At 36.8% G+C, this 23,697-nt stretch overlaps 1 protein-coding gene and 1 pseudogene across 4 annotated transcripts in view; both read right to left on the bottom strand.

Moving 5' to 3' along the window:
* Nucleotides 1–23,697, bottom strand: part of SEMA3A (semaphorin 3A) — a 352,298-nt gene that overhangs the window by 19,764 nt on the left and 308,837 nt on the right. For all 4 annotated transcript variants that reach the window (XM_036429563.2, XM_045578494.1, XM_036429567.2 and 1 more), the window contains 6 exons: nt 23,170–23,312; nt 21,854–21,968; nt 21,689–21,758; nt 18,815–18,959; nt 12,903–13,122; nt 9,926–10,017 (listed from right to left, as the gene is read on the bottom strand). In XM_036429563.2, the coding sequence (XP_036285456.1) occupies nt 9,926–10,017; nt 12,903–13,122; nt 18,815–18,959; nt 21,689–21,758; nt 21,854–21,968; nt 23,170–23,312 (785 nt within the window). The remainder of the gene's footprint in view (nt 1–9,925; nt 10,018–12,902; nt 13,123–18,814; nt 18,960–21,688; nt 21,759–21,853; nt 21,969–23,169; nt 23,313–23,697) is intronic.
* LOC118714646 lies at nt 16,132–16,268 on the bottom strand (annotated as a pseudogene).

Below are 23,697 nucleotides of genomic sequence, written 5' to 3'. Positions count from 1 at the left end.
AACCTTTGGTCAATTATAAAAGTCATCAATTAATGAACATAGAACACAAACATATGTTTTCAGAGAGAAAACTTCAGTACCCGTAAGAAACAATATAATTGAGAAATAAGATACATAAAAATGTTCATAGATAAGGGTTAAATGTGTAGAACAGACAAGAAGAGTGTGTTAATGTCTTTCAGCCCAAGACCATTGGGAACACACCTATAGTTTATCAAGCTGGGTTTACTGCTCAGTGTAATAAAGGATGCCATGGATTGCTCAGTAAGCAATGAAATTACTGAGATGCTATCAAAAAGCTGAGGTAATTCTATAGTTGGGTATCTTTATAAATCTTATTTAGAAGGAGGGAAGAACCGAGTAAGGATAAAGCAGTGGTTGGAAACAAGTAGCGGTCATTCATGTAGGTAGGATATGCGATTTGATCATCTTTCATGGTTTGGATACTGTTTGTATTCTTGTGTATGTTCAAGTATAATTTCAAGAAGGTCTTGTTTTCCTCTTGACTCATCAGGGTCTCAGAGTGACCCTGTCTGCTGTTGGTGTTCTGTGAAAATGTGTACGTTCAACTGGAGAACACCATGGCCTGGCTGAAAGTGCCAGGCCAACTCCTAACAACATCAATGATGAACTGATAATGTGAGGCTAGTTTCCAGCCATTGGGGGACTGTAGGAGCTCAGCTGGGATGAAAGCACTGTTGAGTGTTTTAAGGAAGCCTACCAAGTTGGGCTCATTACTCACTACAGCGAAGGATGCCATGGAACTTCTCAGTTAAGTGTTGGAAAGGCTTATCTCTTTGGGGCTTGTATTAGGTGATTTGAACACATGTAGTTAGCATAAATAAATACTCTTCTTTTATGTACTTAGACCACCAAAAGGTTATTCATCTGAACTCATTAGCTTATTCCTTGCAATGCTAAGAAAGAGACTGCTTAGAGGTTTCAGAGGTGTTTAATGAGAACAAAGCTTTGGTAGGTAGGAAGAATAATTTTAAAAGGCCTCCCTGTGTAGGTGGCTGAAACAAAGTATAAAGAGCTGAACTCTGGAACCAAACAAACAGTATGGATTCCAACAGTCACTCAAACCTGGCCATACGTGTGATACTAGGTGAGCTACCTAACTTTTTTGTAATTCAGTTTTCTCATCTGTGAGTGTGGTTGAGGAGATTAAATGAGTTAATAAATGTAAAGCACTTTGCAAATGTGCTTCTCTCTCTCCCTCTCTCTCTCTCTCTCTCTCTCTCTCTCTCTCTCTCTCTCTCACACACACACACACACACACACACACACACACACACACAGAAACTTTTCTTGCTTTAGCCTTTCTATTTAGTGTTTATTACTATCAGGAAATACATACGAGTTCTCCCCAACCTCCCAAAGCAGAATCTGAGGTAAGCTCTTATCTGCAGGTGGAGAGTAGGAGTGAAGAATTAAGAATTGAGAGGAAGGAGAAAAAAAATCAATAAAAGGATGCCATTGAAGTTACCACTGAGAGAAAAATCTAAGAATAATGGACAGTGACTGCCAAAACTGTCCACTGAGGTTTGTACCAGGACAAGTATTTATTCATTCCATTACTCAGTGGACGCCCACAGGGATGCTAAATCTCCCACACTCCCAGTTGTGACTCTTGCTTGCCCTTTTGCCTGCTGTCAGAGAAGTCCTGAGGCAGAAAGAGAAAGACACATAGTGGGAATTAGAGGTAGGCTGATAGGATGTGAGGAGGGTCAGCGGAGCATCTAATATGTCTTCTTAGTTGTTTGTCTGCCCCTTCAACCCCAACACTCCACCCCAACACACACATTTAGGACAGGAATTTTTGTTTTATTCATGGCCATATCCCTAGCGCCTGGGTTAGTTCCTGGCATTTATAAGTTTTCCATAAGTATTTGTTGAATAAATGAATAAGTAAATTAATGAATAAATCTTCAACTAATTTTCTCTCTTTTTTTTTAAATATTTTCTATTTTTGCCAAGTACAGTCTGTTCCTTCCACTGAATGTGTATATGAAATAAAGGCAGCTATCATTTAAAAAGTCCTTAATTCTGCCCTGGCTAGTATGGCTTAGTTGGTTGGACATCATCCCATGCACTGCTGGTTTGATTCCTGATCAGGGCACATGCACCCACATTCCTGGTGGGGAGCATACAGGAGGCAGCTGATTGATGTTACCCTCTTTCATTTATGTTTCTCTCTTTTCCCTTCTTCTCTCTCTAAAAATCTACAAAATACTCCTTAAAAATAAAATAAAAATTAAAAATAAAAGTAATTAATTCTTCAATCTTAGCTAGAATTTCTTTAAAAATATTCTACACTCACAGTCTTTATTTGCTCATATCCCATTCAGTGCCAGTCATCCTTTGGCCCACTGAGTCTTGTCCCTACTCTAGAGAGGTTGCCTAACATCCTCAAATACAGAAATCACCAGAGAACGGATCTGCTGAATGAACACTTTCAGCCTGTCTTATTATTTCTGGGCTTTGTTTAGATGGCATTATTGACCACTTATTTCTTCTAACTAATGTTTCAGTTTTCTCCCATACTTTGATTTGGAATTATTGAGAACTAAACTTTTTTTTCCCCCCTTAGCTTTGCCCTTGCAAATTATAGCTAAAGTACTCGATAAAACCTTGAGAAACCATCACAACAGCTTATACTTAAACAATCTTAGTGATTGATCCTGTGTACACCATGCAGAATGTATACCACCAGAGATATTCAAACTGCAGGAAAGGAGGATTTATCAGACTGTACACTGCTTGCTTCCATTCTAGAAAAGAAAATTTGATCCTTTCATCTAAAAGTCTTCTAGCTGACAGTCTTACAGACTCAGAAACTGATTTAAAATGTATGTGATCACTAAACTTTGTTTTTTCTTAGGTTTCATAGGCACGCCCCTTATTAAACACCTGATTTCTTGTTTATATCATATAGGTGTCACTTTGGGAGCCCATCTGCATCATCACTTCCTAAAACGACACTCAACTATTTAACTGAATTGATTTATTTTTCAGGACTACATAATTGAGTCAACAAAATATGAACCAATCTACCAACTTTGCTTCTGGAATGATACAGCAATTCCATATCAAGTGGATGTGCTTAGGGAATTCCAGTCCATTCCTACTTTGGAAGAATCAGCTAATGATCTCTCAGTTCCAGTCCTGGATCCCATTCCATTGTCCCCCTTAGATCATGCAGGGAGAGACTTCCACATCCTGTATAGGCAGGGCCCACAGCCCCTGTCAACAGGAAGCAGTTAATGAAGACATACTGTCCTCCCTCATCAGCCATAAGATATTTCCCTAAATAATTTAATGGATGGACATTTCTGAGAAGGAAATGAGACATGCTAGTAAACCAGGGCAAGTAGGTTAGGGAAACTAAGAATGATAGTTAAACACCCAAGTAGTTTACAGGCATCTAATAAATAGAAAAAATCCTATCTTCATAACAAGGATACTTAAGAGTAAATGGTTTACATTTCTCCTCCCCAACCAGAGTGTAAATAGCTTAAATCATCCCAAGGAGACAGATGGAAGCTAAGTAGACAGGAACAGGGACCATGGGGGGAAGAGGAGGAGGAAATAAAACAAAAAATCCAAGTATGCAAAGTTACTAAGGCACCCCAACTGGGCAGGGAAGGAAGGGTGCATAAGGGAGACACCAGCTTTAAAATGTTTAATGTTGCTAAGACAGGAAGCTTGCCGACAACCAATCACAAGGTAGTGAGGCATACAAACCAATCCCAAGGAATTTGCAAAGGCAAGATTCTTTGAAAGGACTAGTCATGAAATAACAAACATATAAAGTATATAAAAAAGCAAGCATGCTCTCTCTCTCTCTCTCTCTCTCTCTCTCTCTCTCTCTCTCTCTCTCTCTCTCTCTCTCTCTCTCTCTCTCTCTCTGTGCTGTGCTAGGTTCTTGTATTGATGGCAGGAGATGTGCTCCCCTGTGCCCACGTGGCTTATGGCTATGAGGGCCCCTACACATGGACGATTAGACTTTAATTTAATGCTGAACTACCCCCAACTGTAACTTGGGAAGGAAGCCCTGGACACTGGGCTGCTCCTGGAACTCAAGCTACACCATTTCTAGGACTGGCTCCTTTCAATAAACTTCGGTTCCACTAACACAATTTTAGTCTCTGATTTTGCAAGACAAGGAACTCGGACTCAGAAACCTAATATTTTGGTGTTAATTCTACTCAGGGAGATGGATAGCAGAAATCCAATTAGTACCATTTATGCCAACCACACCCAAAGACAGATGAAGTCAAGGCAATAAACCTCATGTTGGCACATCAACATAAAGCTGATGTATTTTCTATTGAGATCCTCCCTTAATGCCTTCCCTAAATCCCAGGATTTTAAAACCTTCAAGAAAGAGAACCTAGCACTTCCTCTCCCTCCTGGTAGCATGCCCCTGCCTTTCCCTTCCCCTTTTCTTTCCCCACAGGCATGCATCTCCTAAACTCTGAGGGTCCCCAGGAGACTTACAACCAGGAGAGTAATGAGCAGCAGCAGCTCGTCCTGGCCTAACACCCCAAACCTGTCTCCAAAAACCCCCTTTTTTCCTGACTTCCCAGAGAGCCAAAGCAGGCTCTCTCCTGTTGCTTCTTCTGCCCTAAGCCCTTCCTTGTTTCACTGTCTCAAACTTTAATAAACATACTCTCAAAATAAGATAAAATAAAGTAACTAAATAAAAGACAACCTGCTAGAGAAATACATGAGATAAATGATTTAGAATGTAAACTAATTTTATTAGGATAATTTAAAGGTTCCCCATAGTTTAAATTAATTATATTAAAAATAAATATTTTCTATAGGAATTATAAACAATAAAGACAACTATGATGAGAGAAATGTTTATCAATTTTCTCTATTCAGTGATATAATCTTTAGAATTTATAGTAGCATCAAATCACAAAAATTAAGGAGACAATTCATCATTGATTATCACCTTATAGAAGACAAAGTTGACTACATTATTTAGTTTTGTATAATATCAAAATCAATGAACCCAAACACTGAATTTAGAAGTGTTAAAAAGAAACATTTTCCATAGTAACTTTTTTAATTCCAAAAGTTTCACAGGAGAAATGACTATGTGATTTTGTAAGCAGCTAATTTCAAGCAGACTTTCAAGGTGCAAGAAAAATTTCTTGAAGAATTACTAACAGTTTACTTTAATTGAAGTAAAAGTTAGATATACCTGAGTTCTTTGAAAATCTTAAGTAAAACTATCTAAAAGTGAAGCTGATTAACATTAATTTCATGGTCATTGAATTACATATCCACAAGGGAGACAAAAATGAATGGTTTCATACATAAATTGTAAAACAAAACAAATCTCAACCCACACCAAACTCACATTGTGACACATTATGATTTCAACATTCTTAAATTGATATCTCAAAATCCCTTAATTAAAAGAACCTTATTTATTTTTCAGACTAGAAAATTAATAACAGTTTGGAATAAGATGTACTTTATGCTGCCTTAGTTGAATTTGGATAAATAAAATAGTAAGATGGCATCCATTTAAATAAACTATATTTTGATCTGAGAAATAGCTGGTGGAGAATATGATTTCCATTTAAATCAAAAATAGTTTCGTAAGCATTTTTTCATGCAAACTGGTTCATTAGCAAATCCAATTGGTATTCAAGTGAAATTATATTAAAAAAGCACCTTTTCAAGATTTTCTATGACTGTAATTCACTATATATATATATATATATATATATATATATATATATATATATATATATATTAGGTATTTTAATCTAGAACTTATTAAACTTTTGCATTTGCATAGCTTTTCAACTTGCTGATCCTAGGAGAATCTGACATAGCTCCCAGGATGCTAAACACTTGGGCACTCCTTTAGAATAAATTAATAATCTAGGTTTTGGAAAGCATCGGTTATGTTTTACATTTGAATGAAAATGAAAACTCTTCCATTTACTTGCTCAGCTGTTCATGGAATATTGCATAAGTTAGGTTTAAAGTGCATGTGTTATTGATGTAACTGCTTTGCAATCCCTTGCAGTTAATAGGACTATAAGTAAACCCATTGCCCTAAAGTACTGCAACTTGATGTAATCCTTCAATGTCTCAAAAGTAAAACCCTCGAGTGAAAATCCCACCTTGAGTGAAATAAAAAAATCTAAATATGTCTGGCTTTTATTCCTTTTGAATGCTTTTAATGAGATATAGATGTGGAATTTCCAAGCATTTTAAAGGAGATGTTTATTGGTCTAACTAGTTGACAATAGCTACCATTTACTGGTAATCTTAATTTTCCTTCTTTATATATTTTGTTGTTGACAATATTACAGATGTCTCCCATTTCCCCTCCTTTTACTCCCCGCTACCCAGCCCCTATGCCCCTGCTCCAGGTCCTCACCACCCTACTGCCCATGCCCATGGGTGATACATATAAGTATGCTAGGGGCCCAGTGCACAAATTTGTACACCTTGAAATGAACTGTGGGCTGTGAGACTGCAGTGGGCACAGGTCAGGTCTTGGCCCATCCTCCGTGCCTCAGGCCCCTGGTCTTCCAGCAGCCCCACTCCTGTTGCCACCACTCCCATGCACTTGATGACACTGGCCCCACTGGCACCCTCTGACAGTGCTGAGTGATTGGGGCTGGTGCCAGCAGTGGGTTCAAGTGGTTCTGTCATGGTCAGTGGATGTGAGCAGTGGCTGCTGCCCTTATTGCCCCCCAGGAGCAGGGGGAGGTGGAGAAGCCCTCAGGGGTGATCAGAGCCGGTGCAGGGTGCTGGCAGCAGGTGTGAGCAGCGACTCCGGCACCAGCTGCAGATGAGAGCAGAGCCATTACCAGCAGCAAGGGTGAGCACCAGGTGGTACCCTGGCATAGGGGGGCAAAGAATTTTCAGTAACCACCAGAGGCTCGCCCTAATGACAGCAACTGGTGCCCCATCTTGGTCTGGCACCCACACTCACCAGCTCCACCATCCCCCATGGCCACTACCTGCCATGTTCCCCACTCTGCTGTCTGCTGCAGACACCTGCCATATTCTGCATGCACCCCCTGGTGGTCAGTGCACATCATAGCAACCGGTTGTTCAGTTGTTCCACCATTCGGTCTATTTGCATATTAGCCTTTTATTATATAGGATATGTTCTTTGGTTTATCTCTCTTCGTTCCCCCCACCCCAATATGGAGGTATGTCAGTCTGTTCTATACCCCCATGCTTCAAGTCTTATTTTGTTGGTCAATTCATTTTGTTCATTAGATTCCACAAATGAGATCATGTGATATTTGTCTTTCTCAGATTGGCTTAATTCACTTAGCATAATAAATAGTCATAATTAAAAAATGCTTTAAAAATTATGAACTGAAGAAGTTGAGGATCAACTGACTGTAACCAGCATTTTCCTAGGGTCATATAGTAAATATATAAATATAGATTTGTGATTACAATAATATTTGGAATTAAGTTTGTCTTAGTATTTTAATGTCATTCTGAATATATAATGACAATTCAAAGTCATTTCTAGAGTTTTATAACAATGCCAATTTTATTTCACTTCTTACTACCCATTAAAAGTTTACTCTGAAGTGGAAATGTTATTATAGAGAAATATTTTTTTCTATACTCTGATTGGGATGTGATGTCACCCAAATAAAAGTATCTTGGGTGTAACTGAAACCACTGGAGTGTTCTGTGATTAGCTAGGGTGTTTTCCTAACACCACCCTCAAGATGGTAATGGACATAGTACTGGCTCTAATTCAGGATTTCATTTGAGATTTGGTTATTCATTCTAGCAAGGGCACATAATTAATATGGTCTCCTGTAGAAATTATGGTAAAATTAACTGGTTAGATGACATTAAATATCTTTTTTTTAAAGTCCAAGAGTATCAGATACTATCATGACCCTAAATTTGTGCCTTGTCTATTTACCTTGTCAAACTACCATCTTGCTCAGGTTAACCCTTTTTAATTTTATTTTATGTTAAATAGAATGATTCATAAGGTTCACTTAGAAATAGAGAGACTGTAATATTTCTCTGCTTTTTTCACTGTGTATAGCAATTGCTTTAATGTGTTGTGTTTTTTTCTCTCACTGCAAAATTAAACAAAGTTTGACAGTGAAATATTCCAATTGCTAGACCACAATGTATGTATGAACTTTGCCTGATAGAACAGAATGTTGAAAGTAAATATTTCTCTAAACTCTGCCCCAATGTGTTTTTGTCTACTTGAGGACCAAAGAAATAATAATGACAATAATGCAGAGCAGAGAACATAGAAGTGAACTGGAACATTTATCTTTGAAAATAGATCTATTCTATGTTGCAAACAATCGTTTTGCAAAATTATAAATGCATAAATACTTGTTTCCATACCTGAACTATATTACTTATTTATATTTAATTGTTAGACTGATAAATATATTTTCTTGTGATATCTTAAAAACTACACAAATGTCATTTAAAAGTTATCATAGGTATAACTCAGTTGTGTATTTCTCTGGAAATTGCAACATGCTAGTAACAAATCTAATAGATATTAAACATATGTGTTTGTAACCACTCAAGATTTTGTTAGCAGTCATTTAAAATCAGAATAAAATAATCTTTATTAAACTGAATTTTTATTAATTTACTAAAAAATGTACCTAAGAAGAAAAATGTAAATTTAAAATTCCAGAGAAATGGGGAATATAAATTAGCTAGAATATAGTATTATTGTAAAATTATACATGTTCTGATTCATAAAATCCCATAATATAATTAATAAATAAAACAAATATTAATTTTTAAATTGCATGATATGAATTGATACAGTTATATGAGAAAAAACTTAACTGTAATAATAGATAATAAATTAAGTCCTTGAAATTATGATGGATAACATGTAAGAGTCTGTAAGCTGTATAAGATCAAGGACCATGCCCTAACGGGTTTGGCTCAGTGGATAGAGTGTAGACCTGAGGACTGAAGGATCCCAGGTTCGATTCTGGTCAAGGGCATGTACCTTGTTTGCAGGCACATACCCAGGAGGGAGTGTGCAGGAGGCAGCTGATCAATGTTTCTCAATGTTTTTAACTCTTTATTCCTCTCCCTTTCTCTCCGTAAAATATCAATAAAGTATATTAAAAAAAATTGTGTACAGTGAATCTCTTCCTATATATAAAAGCCTAAGTGACCTTTACTACTGAATGGCTGGAATGACCGGATGACCGGCCGGTAGCTATGACGTGCACTGACCCAGACACTGCTGCTGGGGCCCTGTCAGCCCCAAATCTGGTTCACCTGCACTCCAGACCCAGACCCAATCTTATGTTAACTTGCCTTGACCTTCTGTGATTCAAGACAGAGGGACAAATATCTGTACATTTCTCAAAAGTGTAGGGTAGGAATCCATGACAAATTTACCACTAGTCATATAAAAGTGTTACAACTTTTCTTCTTAGAAATAATTTTATAAAGAAAATCTGATTATAAACAATTCATTAAAAAGTTGCAGAATTGTTGAATGTGTTCATGCCCCTATCATTCTGAAAGTATTTCCCTTAATAGATTCATGGAAGTTACCTGTCATCCCAGTTATAATGTAAAGTATGAAAGAAAAGGTTTTGGAGGTGGGGACTCATGAAGTTCGTTCATTGAGGTAACTTACATAAATAATATACAAAGTAAATCATATATATTATCATTGAGAAAATAAAATATGAGCCAAGAATACATTTCTCTACATTTTTAGATTTTACTAGCATTGAAAATTTCAAGGTTTATTTTGACTGGTGTCTGGCTTTCCAATTGACAAGCTAATTGGAAGGGCATGCTAGACTTCTTGTCTATACCAAGTTTAGTGTGCAGCTGTCCTCAGGGAAAGACATACGAATGAACTTGTTAACACTTGAAATTAAGCAGCACTCACCCGAAAAACTGCCATTTCTTCCAGCAGAACTTCTTCTAAATCGTGCCAAGTCTCTTTAGGAATTGAAACCACTTTAAGAACAGTTCCGACATCTGTGAGAGAAAATGGAGAAGAGCACAATCTAAATAGACCTCAACAGAGTTTGGTGTTAATGAATGGATTCAGTATTTGACCAGAAAGAACAATTTGAGCTCAGTCTTCCTTTTATTTATTTATTTTTTTTGTTACAGGATTATTAAAATATTCCTATGCATTTCATGCAATTTAGATAAACTAAAAATGTAGCATGGAACTAAAAGAATCAACTTTTTTAATAATAAATGAAGCTTTGAAGATGATATCACCCTGAACTTACATAATTAAAAACACATATAATAATTACTGGGTTGGATTATTATTCTTTTTAATCTCAATTGTCAGGTGTCCCAGGAAAAAAAAAATACAACAAAAATAATACCAGCTTTGAAATGATAGGCTTTCCCACTTTTGTTATGAAATCAGGGACTACTATGAAGACTTAATGAAGTTTCAAAAATCCAGGAATGTTGTCAAGCAACAAATAATTGTTGAGTGGTTAGAGCTTCAGAGCCTGGCTGCTCATGCTCTTGTCACCTGAAAGCCTATCGTACTTAGAAGCCCCTACACACAGCTCAACAACCAATAAGTGATGAATGACAACTTTATTTCTCCAAATGAACACCTTGGATTACTTACTGCAGTGTTTTTTTGTTTTGTTTTTTCCCCCCAATAATTGATTAATCAATTTTGGTTAACATTTTGATTAATAAAATTTACAGTACTAAATAATTTAAAATTCAGAAGCATAAATCATAAAAAATGATTAAGTTGAATACATTTTAGATAGATTTCAAGCATTGTTTACTCTAATTTTAAAATTGTTCTAATGACAAGAGCTGTCACTTTTATTCTAAGTTGGGTTAAGCAGATATTCATTTTCCACTATTTACAGGTACATTCCTATTTCTTGATAAAATGAAGAACAGGGGGTTATTAAATTAAAAAAATTTGACTCTTCAACATTTCAATTCTAATCAGCTGATCAAGTGTACTTAGTTTCAACTGGTTCAATTTAATCAAGTTTAAAGTTTAAAGACTCATTATTTGAGAAGAAAATCTTGTCAGTAAAAAATAAGTTATGGCAGGAAAAAAATTCAATGTATTCATATCACTGATAACCATTTTCAGGGGATCAATAGGATATGATATATGAGATCAAAAAAGGTTGTGAGTGTATCCCTTGTAAAGTTAAAAAAATCTTCTTTTAAGAAGATCCTTCTATGTTTACAGGACCTTAGACTCCTTATAATACCAAAGATTAAAGGTAAATTAGGTTAAACTACTTAGTGCCTCTGATGGGTCTCCGGTATCCAAACATCACTTTATCTGTGTTCCAGATAGAGTTTTACCGAGTAGTATTTCAAACAATTTCACACAAACTGAATCAGATTACTCAACCAGGATCAATACATTATGATGTGCTACTTAGTTAAACGATAAAATTACTGTAATCAATTTACTTTGCTGACAGATGACCCAGGTCTTTGCTGACCGATAGCCATCCAAATCATCAGACATTCAACATGCTCATGAAACTGGTTCCTTTAAGGACAGCATGTGTCCAAGTAGAATTAAAAACCCATGATTGGGTTTCTTTGGTAAAAGAGCTGAAAGTAAGCTTTTGTTGAACTGACAGTGGGTGAGAGACTTCTCAACATGAGTAGGCCAGAGGGGAAGAAAAAGGCAAGTGTGACGTTAGTGAACAAAATGAATTACTCTGTAGAGAGATCTAATTATAATTTGACATTAAATAAACTAAAATTTATAAAAAAGAAATCATATCATCTTATAATTTCTAAACATATTTATCATCAGAAGTTGATATTTGCAATTCATTGACTTGTATCGAACATTGAGTGTCACTGGGATTCTGTCATTTGATATAGAAACTTTCTTGCTCGTAATAGTAGACTGTAATGTATTGCTCAGAACCTGACACTGTTACACCTGATAACACAGGTATTTCACAATTTTGCTATAAAACTTTAAGTCATTAAAGCACTTACTCCAAGGTTGTCATTCCCCTGTAGTTAATGCAATTTTTAACCTGTTTCTCACCAAGGAAAAATAAATGTTAATTTACAAGGTTTCAGTGGAGCACTCATCCTCTTTCCCATTGATTTATGTCAGTTAACAATGTTAATGGAGACCAGGAATTTATTACCCTGGAACTTGACCCTGAGTAGATAGTTTCAAATTTGTAACTGGCACTTTGAAAAAAGTATTATTAAAGAAAGTAGGGAAATAAAATAATATTTCATACTAGCAATGGAATTCTTTCTGAAAATATGCTGCAAAAATTTGTTTTCTAATCATAGATGAATTAAAATTATGTTTTTGGATTGCTATAGAAATGTATCTAAAAATGTATGTGATGATCCTATAACTCCATTTTGTTGTTTTTCTGATAGAGTGTTTTTACCCCCATTGAATGGTAAAAACACTGAACAAATTTTGTTACCCAAATTTATTTCCTGGGAGATTTGCACTATTTGGCATTTTTAAAGTTTGGATAATTTTGCATCAATTAATTGAGAAACCATCACTTAATGTCTTGGTAATTAATAATATGGTTTGAGCAATACATCTTTGTTCTAAAAAGCCACTGTCCAGAAAGAGTTATGACTCAATTATGCATATTGATTATTTACCTAATCATTAGCTTTACCTGATTATACTTATCAACTTTTGATTGAAACAAAAATTGAATTTAATATATGTCAAAAGGCTTATAAAGATAACACATTATAACAATAGAATGTTCAGGTTTTTTAGTCATTTATTAACATTTAACCATACCTTGAAAATGACTATAAAAACTTCCTTTGATTCTCAGTAGATTTAATCAGTTGAATTCAATGGTCTTGAAGGAAATTTAGAACTGAAGTCAAATATTTACCTGTTCCAATAAACATGACATCATACTGGCCATCTTCTGCATCCACTCGATCCACTACAATTTGTGTAAACTGATAATTTACATCTGTTTTGACCATTACTGGGCGGTTATTAATAGGAAACACTGGATTGTACATGGCTGGATGACTTCTTGCAAATGTTATAACATCATCAGGAAGGTCTTTGGTAGAGTCAAATCCACCAAATGTTTTGCTGGGACACTGATAAGATAGAGAGAAGGGATATTTTGATTAAAATATAGTTAACATAATTATAAATTATCTATCTATAATAATAAAAGCATAATATGCTAATTAGACCAGGCACTAGACAATCTTCCAGATGGCTTTCCAGATGACCTTCCAGATGAAGCCCTGGCTGTGACTGCGAGAGCCAAGCCTCTTGTACAAATTTCGTGCATTGGGTCTCTAGTCCTAATACATAAAAAACCCAGGGTCCGTAACGTCCAATATGACTGAAGGCTTGACTGACTGGAAGTCAGTCCTGCGGTCAGTGCTAGGTTGCCTAGGCGACCCAGCATTGACTGCCTCCAGGGTGGGCACAGAGACTAAGCTCTGACTGCTGAAGCAGCTGTGGATCAGGCCCAGAGAGAGGCCTGAAGAGAGAGGCAGGGTCTGATCCACTGCTTCTGTGGCAGCTGTTGATCAGCAGTTGCCTCTCTCTTACTCTTCAGGCTTCACCAGCAGTCACACCTCTGTTTCTCTCTGAGCCTCCACCTCTTTGATCAGGCCCAGAGATAGGCCCAGAGAAGCTGACTGGCATAGAAACAGACCAACCAAAACCAAATTGGCCAGCAGGGAAGGTCAGTTGGAGGTAAGATCAGGCTGGCAGGAGGGCAGTTAAGGGCAATTAGGCTGGCAGGGGAGGGCAGTTGGGGGCGAGATTAGTCCGGCAGGGGAGGGCAGTTGAGGGTGAGATCAGGCTAACAGAGGAGGGTAGTTAAGGATGATCAGGTAGGCAGAGGCAGTTGGGGATGAGATCAAGCTGGCAGGGGAGGGCAGTTAGGGGTGATCAGGTAGGTAGGCAGAGGCAATTAGGAGTGATAAGGCAGGCAGGCAGAGAGGTTAGGAGTGATCAGGCAGACAGGCAGGTGAGTGGTTAGGAGCCAGCAGTCACAGACTGTGAGAGAGATGTTTGACTGCTGGCAGTTGGACATCCCCAAGGACTCCCCAATTGGAGAGGGTGCAGGCTGGGCTGAGGGAACCCCCCTCCATGCACAAATTTTGTGCACTGGGCTTCTAGTATATATATAAAAGGCTAAGTGACTATCCAACTGGTAGCTATGACATGTGATGACCATTAGGGGGCAGATGCTTCAATGCAGGGTGATGCCGGGAAGCCATTTTATGCCCGATCTCCACAGGCCAGGCTGAGGGACCCCACCTGTTGGAGGGATCCTGCTCACTCTGCAGAGACCCTTAGATTTGTAGCGCTGCCCCAGGTGCAGCCAGCTGGGGAGGGACCTTGGGAGGTTGGCTCCAGGGAGTGTTCGGCCCTTCTTGCTCAGTCCCACCCTACCAGCCACCTATTAATTAGTATTTTTTTCAATATATATGTGCATTGGAGCACTAGTATAATAATCTTATATAATAAAAGGCTAATAAGGAAATCTACCAAATGGCAGAACCATAGGTCAATATGATGTGCACTGACCATCAGGGGGCAAATGCTCAATGCAGGAGCTGCCCCCAGCCTGCAGGCTCTGATTGCCTGATCAAGGCCAGCAAGCCAACCTCTCAGTCCCTTCCCTCAGCAGACTGGCTCTCATCAGCCAACAGGGCATGGGAAACCGGGGTGGTTGGCAGCAGATGTGGGCGGCACCATACCAAGGCCCCTGCCCAACCAGCCACTCCCCACACAGATGGTGATCAGCAGCAGGGGGCAGGGCTGAGTGGGAACAGCCAACCTCTTGGTCCCTCTCCGGGGCTAGCAGGCTCTGATCACCCGATGGAGAACGGGAAAATGGTATTGGTGGGGGTTAGGTGGTGGTGGGGGTGGGATTGGCTGCCTGCAGCCAAGAAAGATGGCCCTGATCCTAGGCCAAGCTTAGGGACTATAGCTATGTATGAGTTTTGTGTGCTGGGCCTCTACTATATGATATAATGGCCTGGAAATCTAAACCTCTGATCATTTTTTAAGTAAAAGAAATCATGTTAATTAGGTTAGTAGATGTAATATATACTATGTATTTCCTAAACATATCTTAAATCTGAATGAGATTGAGTTAATGCCACCATTTCTTACCAAAAATTGCAAATGCATCTAGTGAAATCAATGTATGAAAGATCCGATGCCTCTATTAGTAGCAACACCATACATTTTATTTATGTAATACATGAAGTGTTTGGAATAGTGAATGGAATATATTAAAATTACATGTTAGAGACATTCAGCATAACTTTTTTTTAGATATATTTGATTCAGAATAATGTTTTTAGATACATTTGATTTTTATTGTATGTATATGCCAAAATATAAATGGTCTTTTCAAACTAAAAGCCAATATAAACTATTATTTATTGCATTGTTTCTGGCATAACTCTGAAAAGGAACCACAAAACATATCAAAAGTACTATCTCTAAAAAGTTAGTTTAGGGATAAAAACAGGTGTTATTAAATGTTTAAACTGCAGGGACTGAAACTGGCCAATCAGAATGGATCAAGTAGAGTAGATGAGGGCCATAGGAGTCAGAAAGGATGCACTGTAGTACACTGGCAAAATACCATCTCTGGATATAAATGCTCCACAGAAAGCAATAAACCAAAAATGAGAAAATTCAGATTTTACAGTCTCTTATTTCATTATGTGGTACAAGCACTCAGAGTACAATATCTCCAGTCTCATGCTTTTTATCTTCCACTTAAGTAATTTCTGCCACTTAATGTAATAGCTTTGGAGCTAAAAGGAATATAGAGAAGTTCTAACAAGAGACTAAGAAGGAGAAATCAAGTGTCTGTATTACCTTAATGTATATCATTAATAATTCATGAGAAATAAACTTGTTTTGGAAAAAGAGTATGCATTTATACACATATATGTATGATACATTTTATATAATATATATATATATATATATATATATATATATATATATATGCAGTATATACACACACACATACATACCAGTGTAAAAGTTAAAGGATTTAAGGAATTATTTTTTGTTTAAGTAAATTATAAAATTACTTATTTTATATTATAGAAATATAAAAAAGTTCTATAAATTCTTAGAAGAAACGATAAACATATTTTATGACATTTTCCATTATATTTTGCTTTTCTACGACCATTTAAACTGATAAGAACAGATACTACACTTGATCTTAGCCAAAAGGCCGAGAAGCGATCTATGACCATTTAAATATAGCTTGCAAAAATTTAGAAATGTGTGATTAAAGTTACAGTAAAGAATTTATTTTTATTTTATCCTATATCTGTGTCATTCTTTTGCCTTTCTAGACTTTTATTTTTGTATCTAGCATTACTTAGTTATAGGTTTTCCTTTAAAAATAAATGCCATCTACCATGGCTGGTGAGACTCAGTTGGTTAGACTGTCATCTGGAGAACTGAAGGATTGCTGGTTCAAATCCAGGTCAATACACATACCCAAGTTTTGAGTTTTTTCCCTGTCAGGGTGCGTTGAAAAGGCACGCCTCCCTCTCTCTTTCTCTCATCACTAAAAAAACATATCCTTCGGTAAAAATTAAAACACACACACACACACACACACACACACACACACAACAATAAATATCATCTACTGACACATTATTTAAATGTCACAGAATATTTTCACCAGTAATATAATGAAATGACAAATTCTCAGCTGCCACCTTTTGGGATTAATGAACTCATCCAAGTAAATTTTATTCATGGAGTTAGTTATTTCTCCTCCTAATTCCTATGTCAGGCAATCCTTTCTGCCTTCTGCCTTTAGCACTTGGTGCATATTGCTGACTTAATTCCCCATGTTATAACAACTCTCTATGAATACTGGGTGAGAACACAGGCTCTAGAACCAAACTGCCTGAACTGCATCCTAGATCATATCCTTGCCTCAGAGTCCTCATTTGTGAAATGGGAACAATAACTAAGCTATTGAGTACAATATCCTATATAATAAAAGTGTAATATGTGAATTGACCAAAATGGTGGGACAACCGGTCACTATGACATGCACTGACCACCAGGGACAGATGCTCAACTCAGGAGCTGCCCCCTGGTGGTCAGTGCACAGGGGAGTGCTGCTCAGCCAGAAGCCAGGCTCACATCTGGTAAACCCAGTGGCAGTGGCCTCTCTCATCGCAGAGTCAGTGCTAAGGAGCAGCGAGCTGGGCTCATGGCTGGCGAGCTCAGAAGTGGTGGCAGGCGGTAAGGAGTTATGGGTCTCAGACTGCAAGAGGGATGTCTTACTGCCAGCTTAGGCCTGATCCCTGGGGATTAGGCCTAGGCTGGCAGTCAGACATACCTTGAGGAGTCCTAGACTGTGAGAGGGTGCAGGCAGGGCTGAGGCCTTTCCCTCCCCCACAATGCACGAATCCTGTGCACTGGGTCTCTAGTATATTAATAGGTGTAAATCTCTTAAGACAGAATCTGGCAGTAATTTCTAATTACTGTTTTTAATTCCAAATATATTTTAGACATCTTCAGATCAAATACTTTGAAACTCCAAATAGTAGCATAATATCTAGCACATTGAAGTAATTCCAAGTTTGTTAAAAGGAACCTCACCAGAATTTGTATTTAGAATACAGTGGCATTCATTAGCAATAGAGATATAAATAGCCATAGGGATATAAAAATGTTCACCAACAAAGTAAAAGCAGTTTACAATTAAGAAAGAGAGTAAATATCTGTGCTCTTTTTAAAACCTATTGGGCTTCACATAATCAATAGATATTCTATCTTGTTTATTTATTCTTCTGAAAGCTTACTTATTTATTTATTTTTATCTCCAAACTCCATCAGTCAGATGTAATATTTGTAAAATGGGAAATTCTTAATTGACTCATAAATAACTTTGGCAATACAGAAATATAAGACTATTAAAATAAATTATGCCTAATACAATCATAGAAAACATAACTTACTTAAGTTTAACAGAATTAAAAAAAAACTGAAGTGAAATAAAAGTAGTGGTTAGACTTCAAATGCAAGTTTGTTCATCCCATAAAATTACTTCCTTAGGATTAAAAAGTCACACTTAAGTGAGTGGTTCTATAAAAATATTCTATTACTTCTGCTACCATAATGAGGACGACTTCACTCATTTTATACCATCTGAAGTCTTTTCTTTTTTATCCTTACTGTAAATAAGATTAAAAGCTGGTTATATTTTGAGTTCTGTCCAATTTTTTTTTTAAGCCTGTGTATGCCCAGGGCTTCTGGATGATAAAGGAGTGTTTGGTGATACAAACCGCACCTCAGAAAGTAACAGGTCCTTCTCATTCTATGAGATTTTTTTTCACATATTTTCTTTACCTACAATATTAGTTTAAAACAAAACAAAACTGTATTCCTCTATTTAAGCCTCTGCTATGATCAGAGAGAATTATTCCAGGGGTACCCTAATTATTCTAACTCTGCCTGAAGGCCATTTTCACTATATTCCATTCCGAAAAGGAAATAAATAAGCCTGTCCACTCAGTTTCTATTACTCTAAGATGATGGGTATTAATAACTGATAAGCACCGACTAAGCACTGATGTTCATAAAAAAATGGTTTTAAACATGGAGTTCCATTGTGTCACAGAAACTCTTTCCTTGCTTTTATTTATAGTCTGGGAATCCTGCTTTTACATAATCTGCATTGAATATCTGGGTATAGCTGCTATTTTAAAATTTTAAGCAGACATTTACTCTTTTTATATTTTAAGCATCTGGGCCACTTACAGTTCCTGGTCGTGGGTAGGGCACTCTTCCTTGGTAAGGCACCCACTGGTAGTTGGGGCCATCCCTGTGAGCATATGGACCAAGGAACACCCTTCTCACATCACTCATGCTGTACATACACACCGCGGACCCCTTGAAGATGTTACTGAAAAAGAGAGACAAGACAAGAACAAATTTTCCTCTCTGTACAATGGCAAAGTACTGTTGATAAGGAGTTCTGACATTTTGAATATCAGAGATCAAAGTGAACACAAATTCTTAGCAATATCAAGTAGTATTTGATATATTTAAATTCATCTATATATTTAAACAGTACATAAGACACAAATTATGATTCTCAAAAATAGAAAACATGGAAGAAACCATCTCTATTATTTGTAGAATATATACTCATACCATGCATAATCTTTTATAGGAAAAACACATACGCTGATATTCTAATAAGTAACATTTAATTTTGACATCAACTAGAAATAAAATAAACTTTGGTAATATGTTAAGCCTCATGTATCATAAATGAAACCAGGAAACTTTTAAACAAGAAGACTTAAGAAGTCATTTTAAAGCTGAAATGAGCAGAAAATGAATAGTCAAGGTCATACGATGTGTTATATTATTTTTAACTCCCAAATCACCATAAATATTAGATCAGCTAATTGTTGTAAAGGTATTTAAAATCACTTCTTCCCAACACAGAAAATAATTTTAAGTCAGTAGCTATCACATCCTAGTCAAGGTGGAGTATTATAGCAATTATCCCCATCATTTTGCTAGACAAAAATCAGGTAATTGAAGCAAACTGGAAGTTTGCCATGAGTTGCCACAATTTTCCATTTTATTTTACTTATATAAATACATGTTGAGGGATGTATTTATAGCATGATATAAAACAGTTGTGCACATTTAAAATATGGAATGCTTATCTTTTAAGCAATCTTTCCCAGAGAAAATTACATATAAATCAGACCAAATGAAAAACATGTGTTTATAAGATTTTATTCTACAGAAATCACTGCATATATATAATGTCTAGTGGAGTGCAAGCTTCATGAGGGATGAAAGCATGCCTGGGTTCTTTTCTGTAGCTTCAGTTACATATAGCATGGCCCCTGACACAGAGTCCATCTCAGTAAATAACCGTAGAATTTAATAACATATATATATATATATATAAAAGCCTAACCAACTGTGCAACTGTTTGAACATCTGCCATGTAGCTATGACACACAATGACCACCAGGGGGGCAAACACTCTGACCAGTAGAGGAGGGAGCCTGACTCCTCGTGGAACCAGCCAAGGGTTAGGTTGTTGCTGGGCCACTGTGAGCCCCAAATCTGCCTCACCCGCTTCCTGGACCCAAAGAGGAGGGAGGAGAGAGGGAGCCGGTGGGCATCCGGGTCTTGGGGACTGGGTCTGCAGGAGGGGGTCTCGCAATCCGGGACCTCTCAGGGGATGTCACAGAGCCGGTTTTGGCCTGATCCCCACATACCAGGTTGAGGGACCCCACTGGTGCAGGAATCTGTGCACCGGCCTCTAGTATTTTCATAATAGAATAGCACATTAATACACAGATACATCATAGATTCTAACGTTTATTTAACCATTTTCATCTCTTGATGAAATAAGTCAGCACTGAAAGACTTGATTATGATTTACAGCTCTTAAGACTAACTCACATGCAGACATCCATCTCACTGAAGTAAAGAGGCAGAATTATTTTACTCATTATTGAGCCAGTGATTTTCAAAGTGTGTTCTCTAAGACCAACAGCATGGGGTCACCTGGGAATGTGTTAGAAATGCAAATTCTTAGGTCCTGTCCCATTCCTACAGAATCAGAAACTGTGGGGGCAGGGCCTAGCAATCTGTATTTTGACATGCGATTCAATGAATGCTTGAGTCTGAGAACCACTGAACAGACATTAAGGAAGCAGAAAGCTGGGTTAAAGTTTGTTTAACTTGGACCTCTCACATTCTTTAGTTTCATTCTGTTTTTAAACCAAAGGAAGAAACTATTAAGGCTTGTATATCATTTTAGCAATATAGGTTTTTTTAATTTTGTTATTTTTTAAATTAAGTAAAAATATCCAATCAATTTGTAATGGCATTGATACCACAGAATAAATCAATTTTGGATATTGCAGTTAATCTTCCTCTGATGCTATCGCAATCCCCTGCAGCATTTTACCGGCCTTTTGATTTTAAATTACTTTTCTTTTAAACTTTATCCATAAGGAACGTATATCCTTATTTAGGTGCTTGTATATTTCCTTGAACAATTCCAGGTAATTTAAATTGTATACTGAATGTAATAGAAAATAATTGCTCTTTGATTTATAGCAAGAGCCTTGAGGGACATGTAAAGTTGATTACCCCTTGTTGATTACCTTCTTTAAAAGCCTTGGAATCCTTATACCAGGGCTTTAAAAAAAAAAGAGCAAAAGGGAGGAAGGTAAAGGCAGAAAGGAGAGGGAGGACAAAGAGACAAAGAGTGAGGAAAGAAGAAGGGCTAGGGAGATGAGGAGAAGAGATAGGAGAGGGAAGGGAAAAGTGTTTTTTCACTCTTTTTTTATATTATTGTAAACTTATAGAACAGATTTGCATTTTTATAAAATTCTATATTGTGCTCAGTTTTTAAAACCAAAGCTATATATAGAACATGGCATACATTTTTCAGAATTATTTTGAGTGATATTTTTTGCTAAAATTTATCATTTTAAACTATTGATATCATAACTTATTTCAGTCATCCAAGAATGTACACCTCAAAGGTTAAGCCAACATTGATCTTCCATGAGTATATTTTCACTATTGATGGTTGCTAAGAAAGCACCTAAAGGACATCTATGATAAGAGGGTAAAAAAGTTATTTACCTGGAAGTTGTAAACACTCCATATACAATTGGATTTTTAGGATCTTTAGAATTCATTAGGAATATATCCTCTGTTTGAAAACAAAATTGAGAAAAGTTGCGTTTTTTATTATTATGGCAAAGTCTGAGCAAACATTCTCTGTAAAATATCACCAGCGGTACTTACGAAGTTCATCAAAGTGAGTGTCAATGCCGTTTGGACCTGGCACTGAGCAAATCAGACGAGCTTTGAGGAATGTCGTCCATTTATTCACCAGACTTCTGTGACCCCCGAAGTCATTCTGAAAGGAGAAAATGCTGGTTTTGGGGAACTTTGCATGCAAAAGCTAATCTCAAATATTTCTCTTATCTTGAGATAGATTCATAGTAAAATTCCTCATATATCAAAATGAGGAAGGAGGAAATTTGAGTGACATGATACAAATACCTGTGCTTTTTAAATCATATTGCTTGCCAAATTTATTCACTCAAACTTTATTCAAGGAATGACTTACAGGGGAGGTTAGGGGCAATCGGGACTGCAGGGGAGGGCAGTTGGGGGTGACAAGGCTGGCAAGGGAGGGCAGTTAGGGGCAATTGGGCTGGCAGGGAGCAGTTAGGCGTTGATCAGCTTAGCAGGAGAGAGATTAGGGGGTGATCAGGCTGGCAAGCAGAAGCGGTTTGGGGCAATCAGGAAGGCAGGCAGGTGAGCAATTGGGAGCCAGCAGTTCTGGATTGTGAGAGGGATCCCAGATAGGAGAAGGTGCATGCTGAGCTGAAGGACACCCTTCCCCACCCCTTTACCCCCAACACAAATTTTGTGCTCTGAGCCTCTAGTATATAACAGTTGACTTTGTCCATATTGCACATATAATGTACTATACAGTGGTAGAAGGGAAATTAGTACTGTTATCATATCTTCACACTGATACTAATTAATCCATAGGTATTGATCAATTTTTATTATACATATCTAACATTATAATGCCATATTACATTTAATTTTGTGTCATACAGTAAATAATTACTCAAATCAATTTCAAAGCTTCAAAATTATGAATGTGCATGTGTACATAGGATATTATAATAATCAATTTATAAAAACAAGATTTAATACTTTTATACTAATAATTTAGTTATCCTAACAACAAATATTTATTCAAAAATTATACATTATAGGAAAGTGTGCTAGGTCTGAGGATACAAAAAATGTATATATTCTTCTAGGCAATGTAAAATAATTACTTCTCTAGACTTTTAAACTAAGACCACAGTAATATCATTTTGAAGTAATGCCTCCAACCTCTGCTTGCTTGTTCGACTATGAAGAGTTACTCATACACAATGAATGTTTTCAATCATTTTTCACCATTTAAATATTTATAATGATAATTCAAGAATTTTAGTCAGATTTTTCATTGCATTTGCACATAAGTGGAAAAGAAAAAGAAATAAAATTATGATTCAACAGTATCTTCCTCAATTTATTTTTCTTCATCTCACCTTGCATATCTGACCTATTCTAGCGTGAGTAGCTTTTCCAGTGTGTTCTCCATCTATCGCATTTTCACGGAAGAAAAAATATACTTTGTCATCTTCAGGGTTGTCACTCTCTGGGATAAGGTGGGCACTAATAAACCTTGGATCTGAGAGACAAATTATAGGATATATATGAGTTTAAATTTGGATGTATAATACCATTCAGTACAGTGCATTTTCACTTTCTTTTAACTCCTATTTGATATATTTCAAGAACTAATTTTGCTTAGTTCATTTCTTCCAGTATATGTGAACCATTCCTATTTCAAATGACAGTTGACATTTAATATTATTGTATATTGGTTCCAGGTATACAGCATAGGGCTTAGACAATACTCGAATTTACACGGTGCTCCCCACAACAATTCTAGTATACACCTGGCATCACACATCGTTATTCAATATTATTGGCTGTATTTCCTATGATAAACTTATATCCCCATAACTATTCTATAACTGCAATTGTGTACTTTTAATTCCTGCACCCATTTT

This window comes from Pipistrellus kuhlii, unplaced genomic scaffold (assembly GCF_014108245.1).
Source record: "Pipistrellus kuhlii isolate mPipKuh1 unplaced genomic scaffold, mPipKuh1.p scaffold_m20_p_10, whole genome shotgun sequence".
NCBI classification, from domain to species: domain Eukaryota; kingdom Metazoa; phylum Chordata; class Mammalia; order Chiroptera; family Vespertilionidae; genus Pipistrellus; species Pipistrellus kuhlii.
The sequence above is the reverse complement of the archived record's forward strand: the minus strand, read 5'-3'. Positions and strand labels throughout refer to the sequence as shown.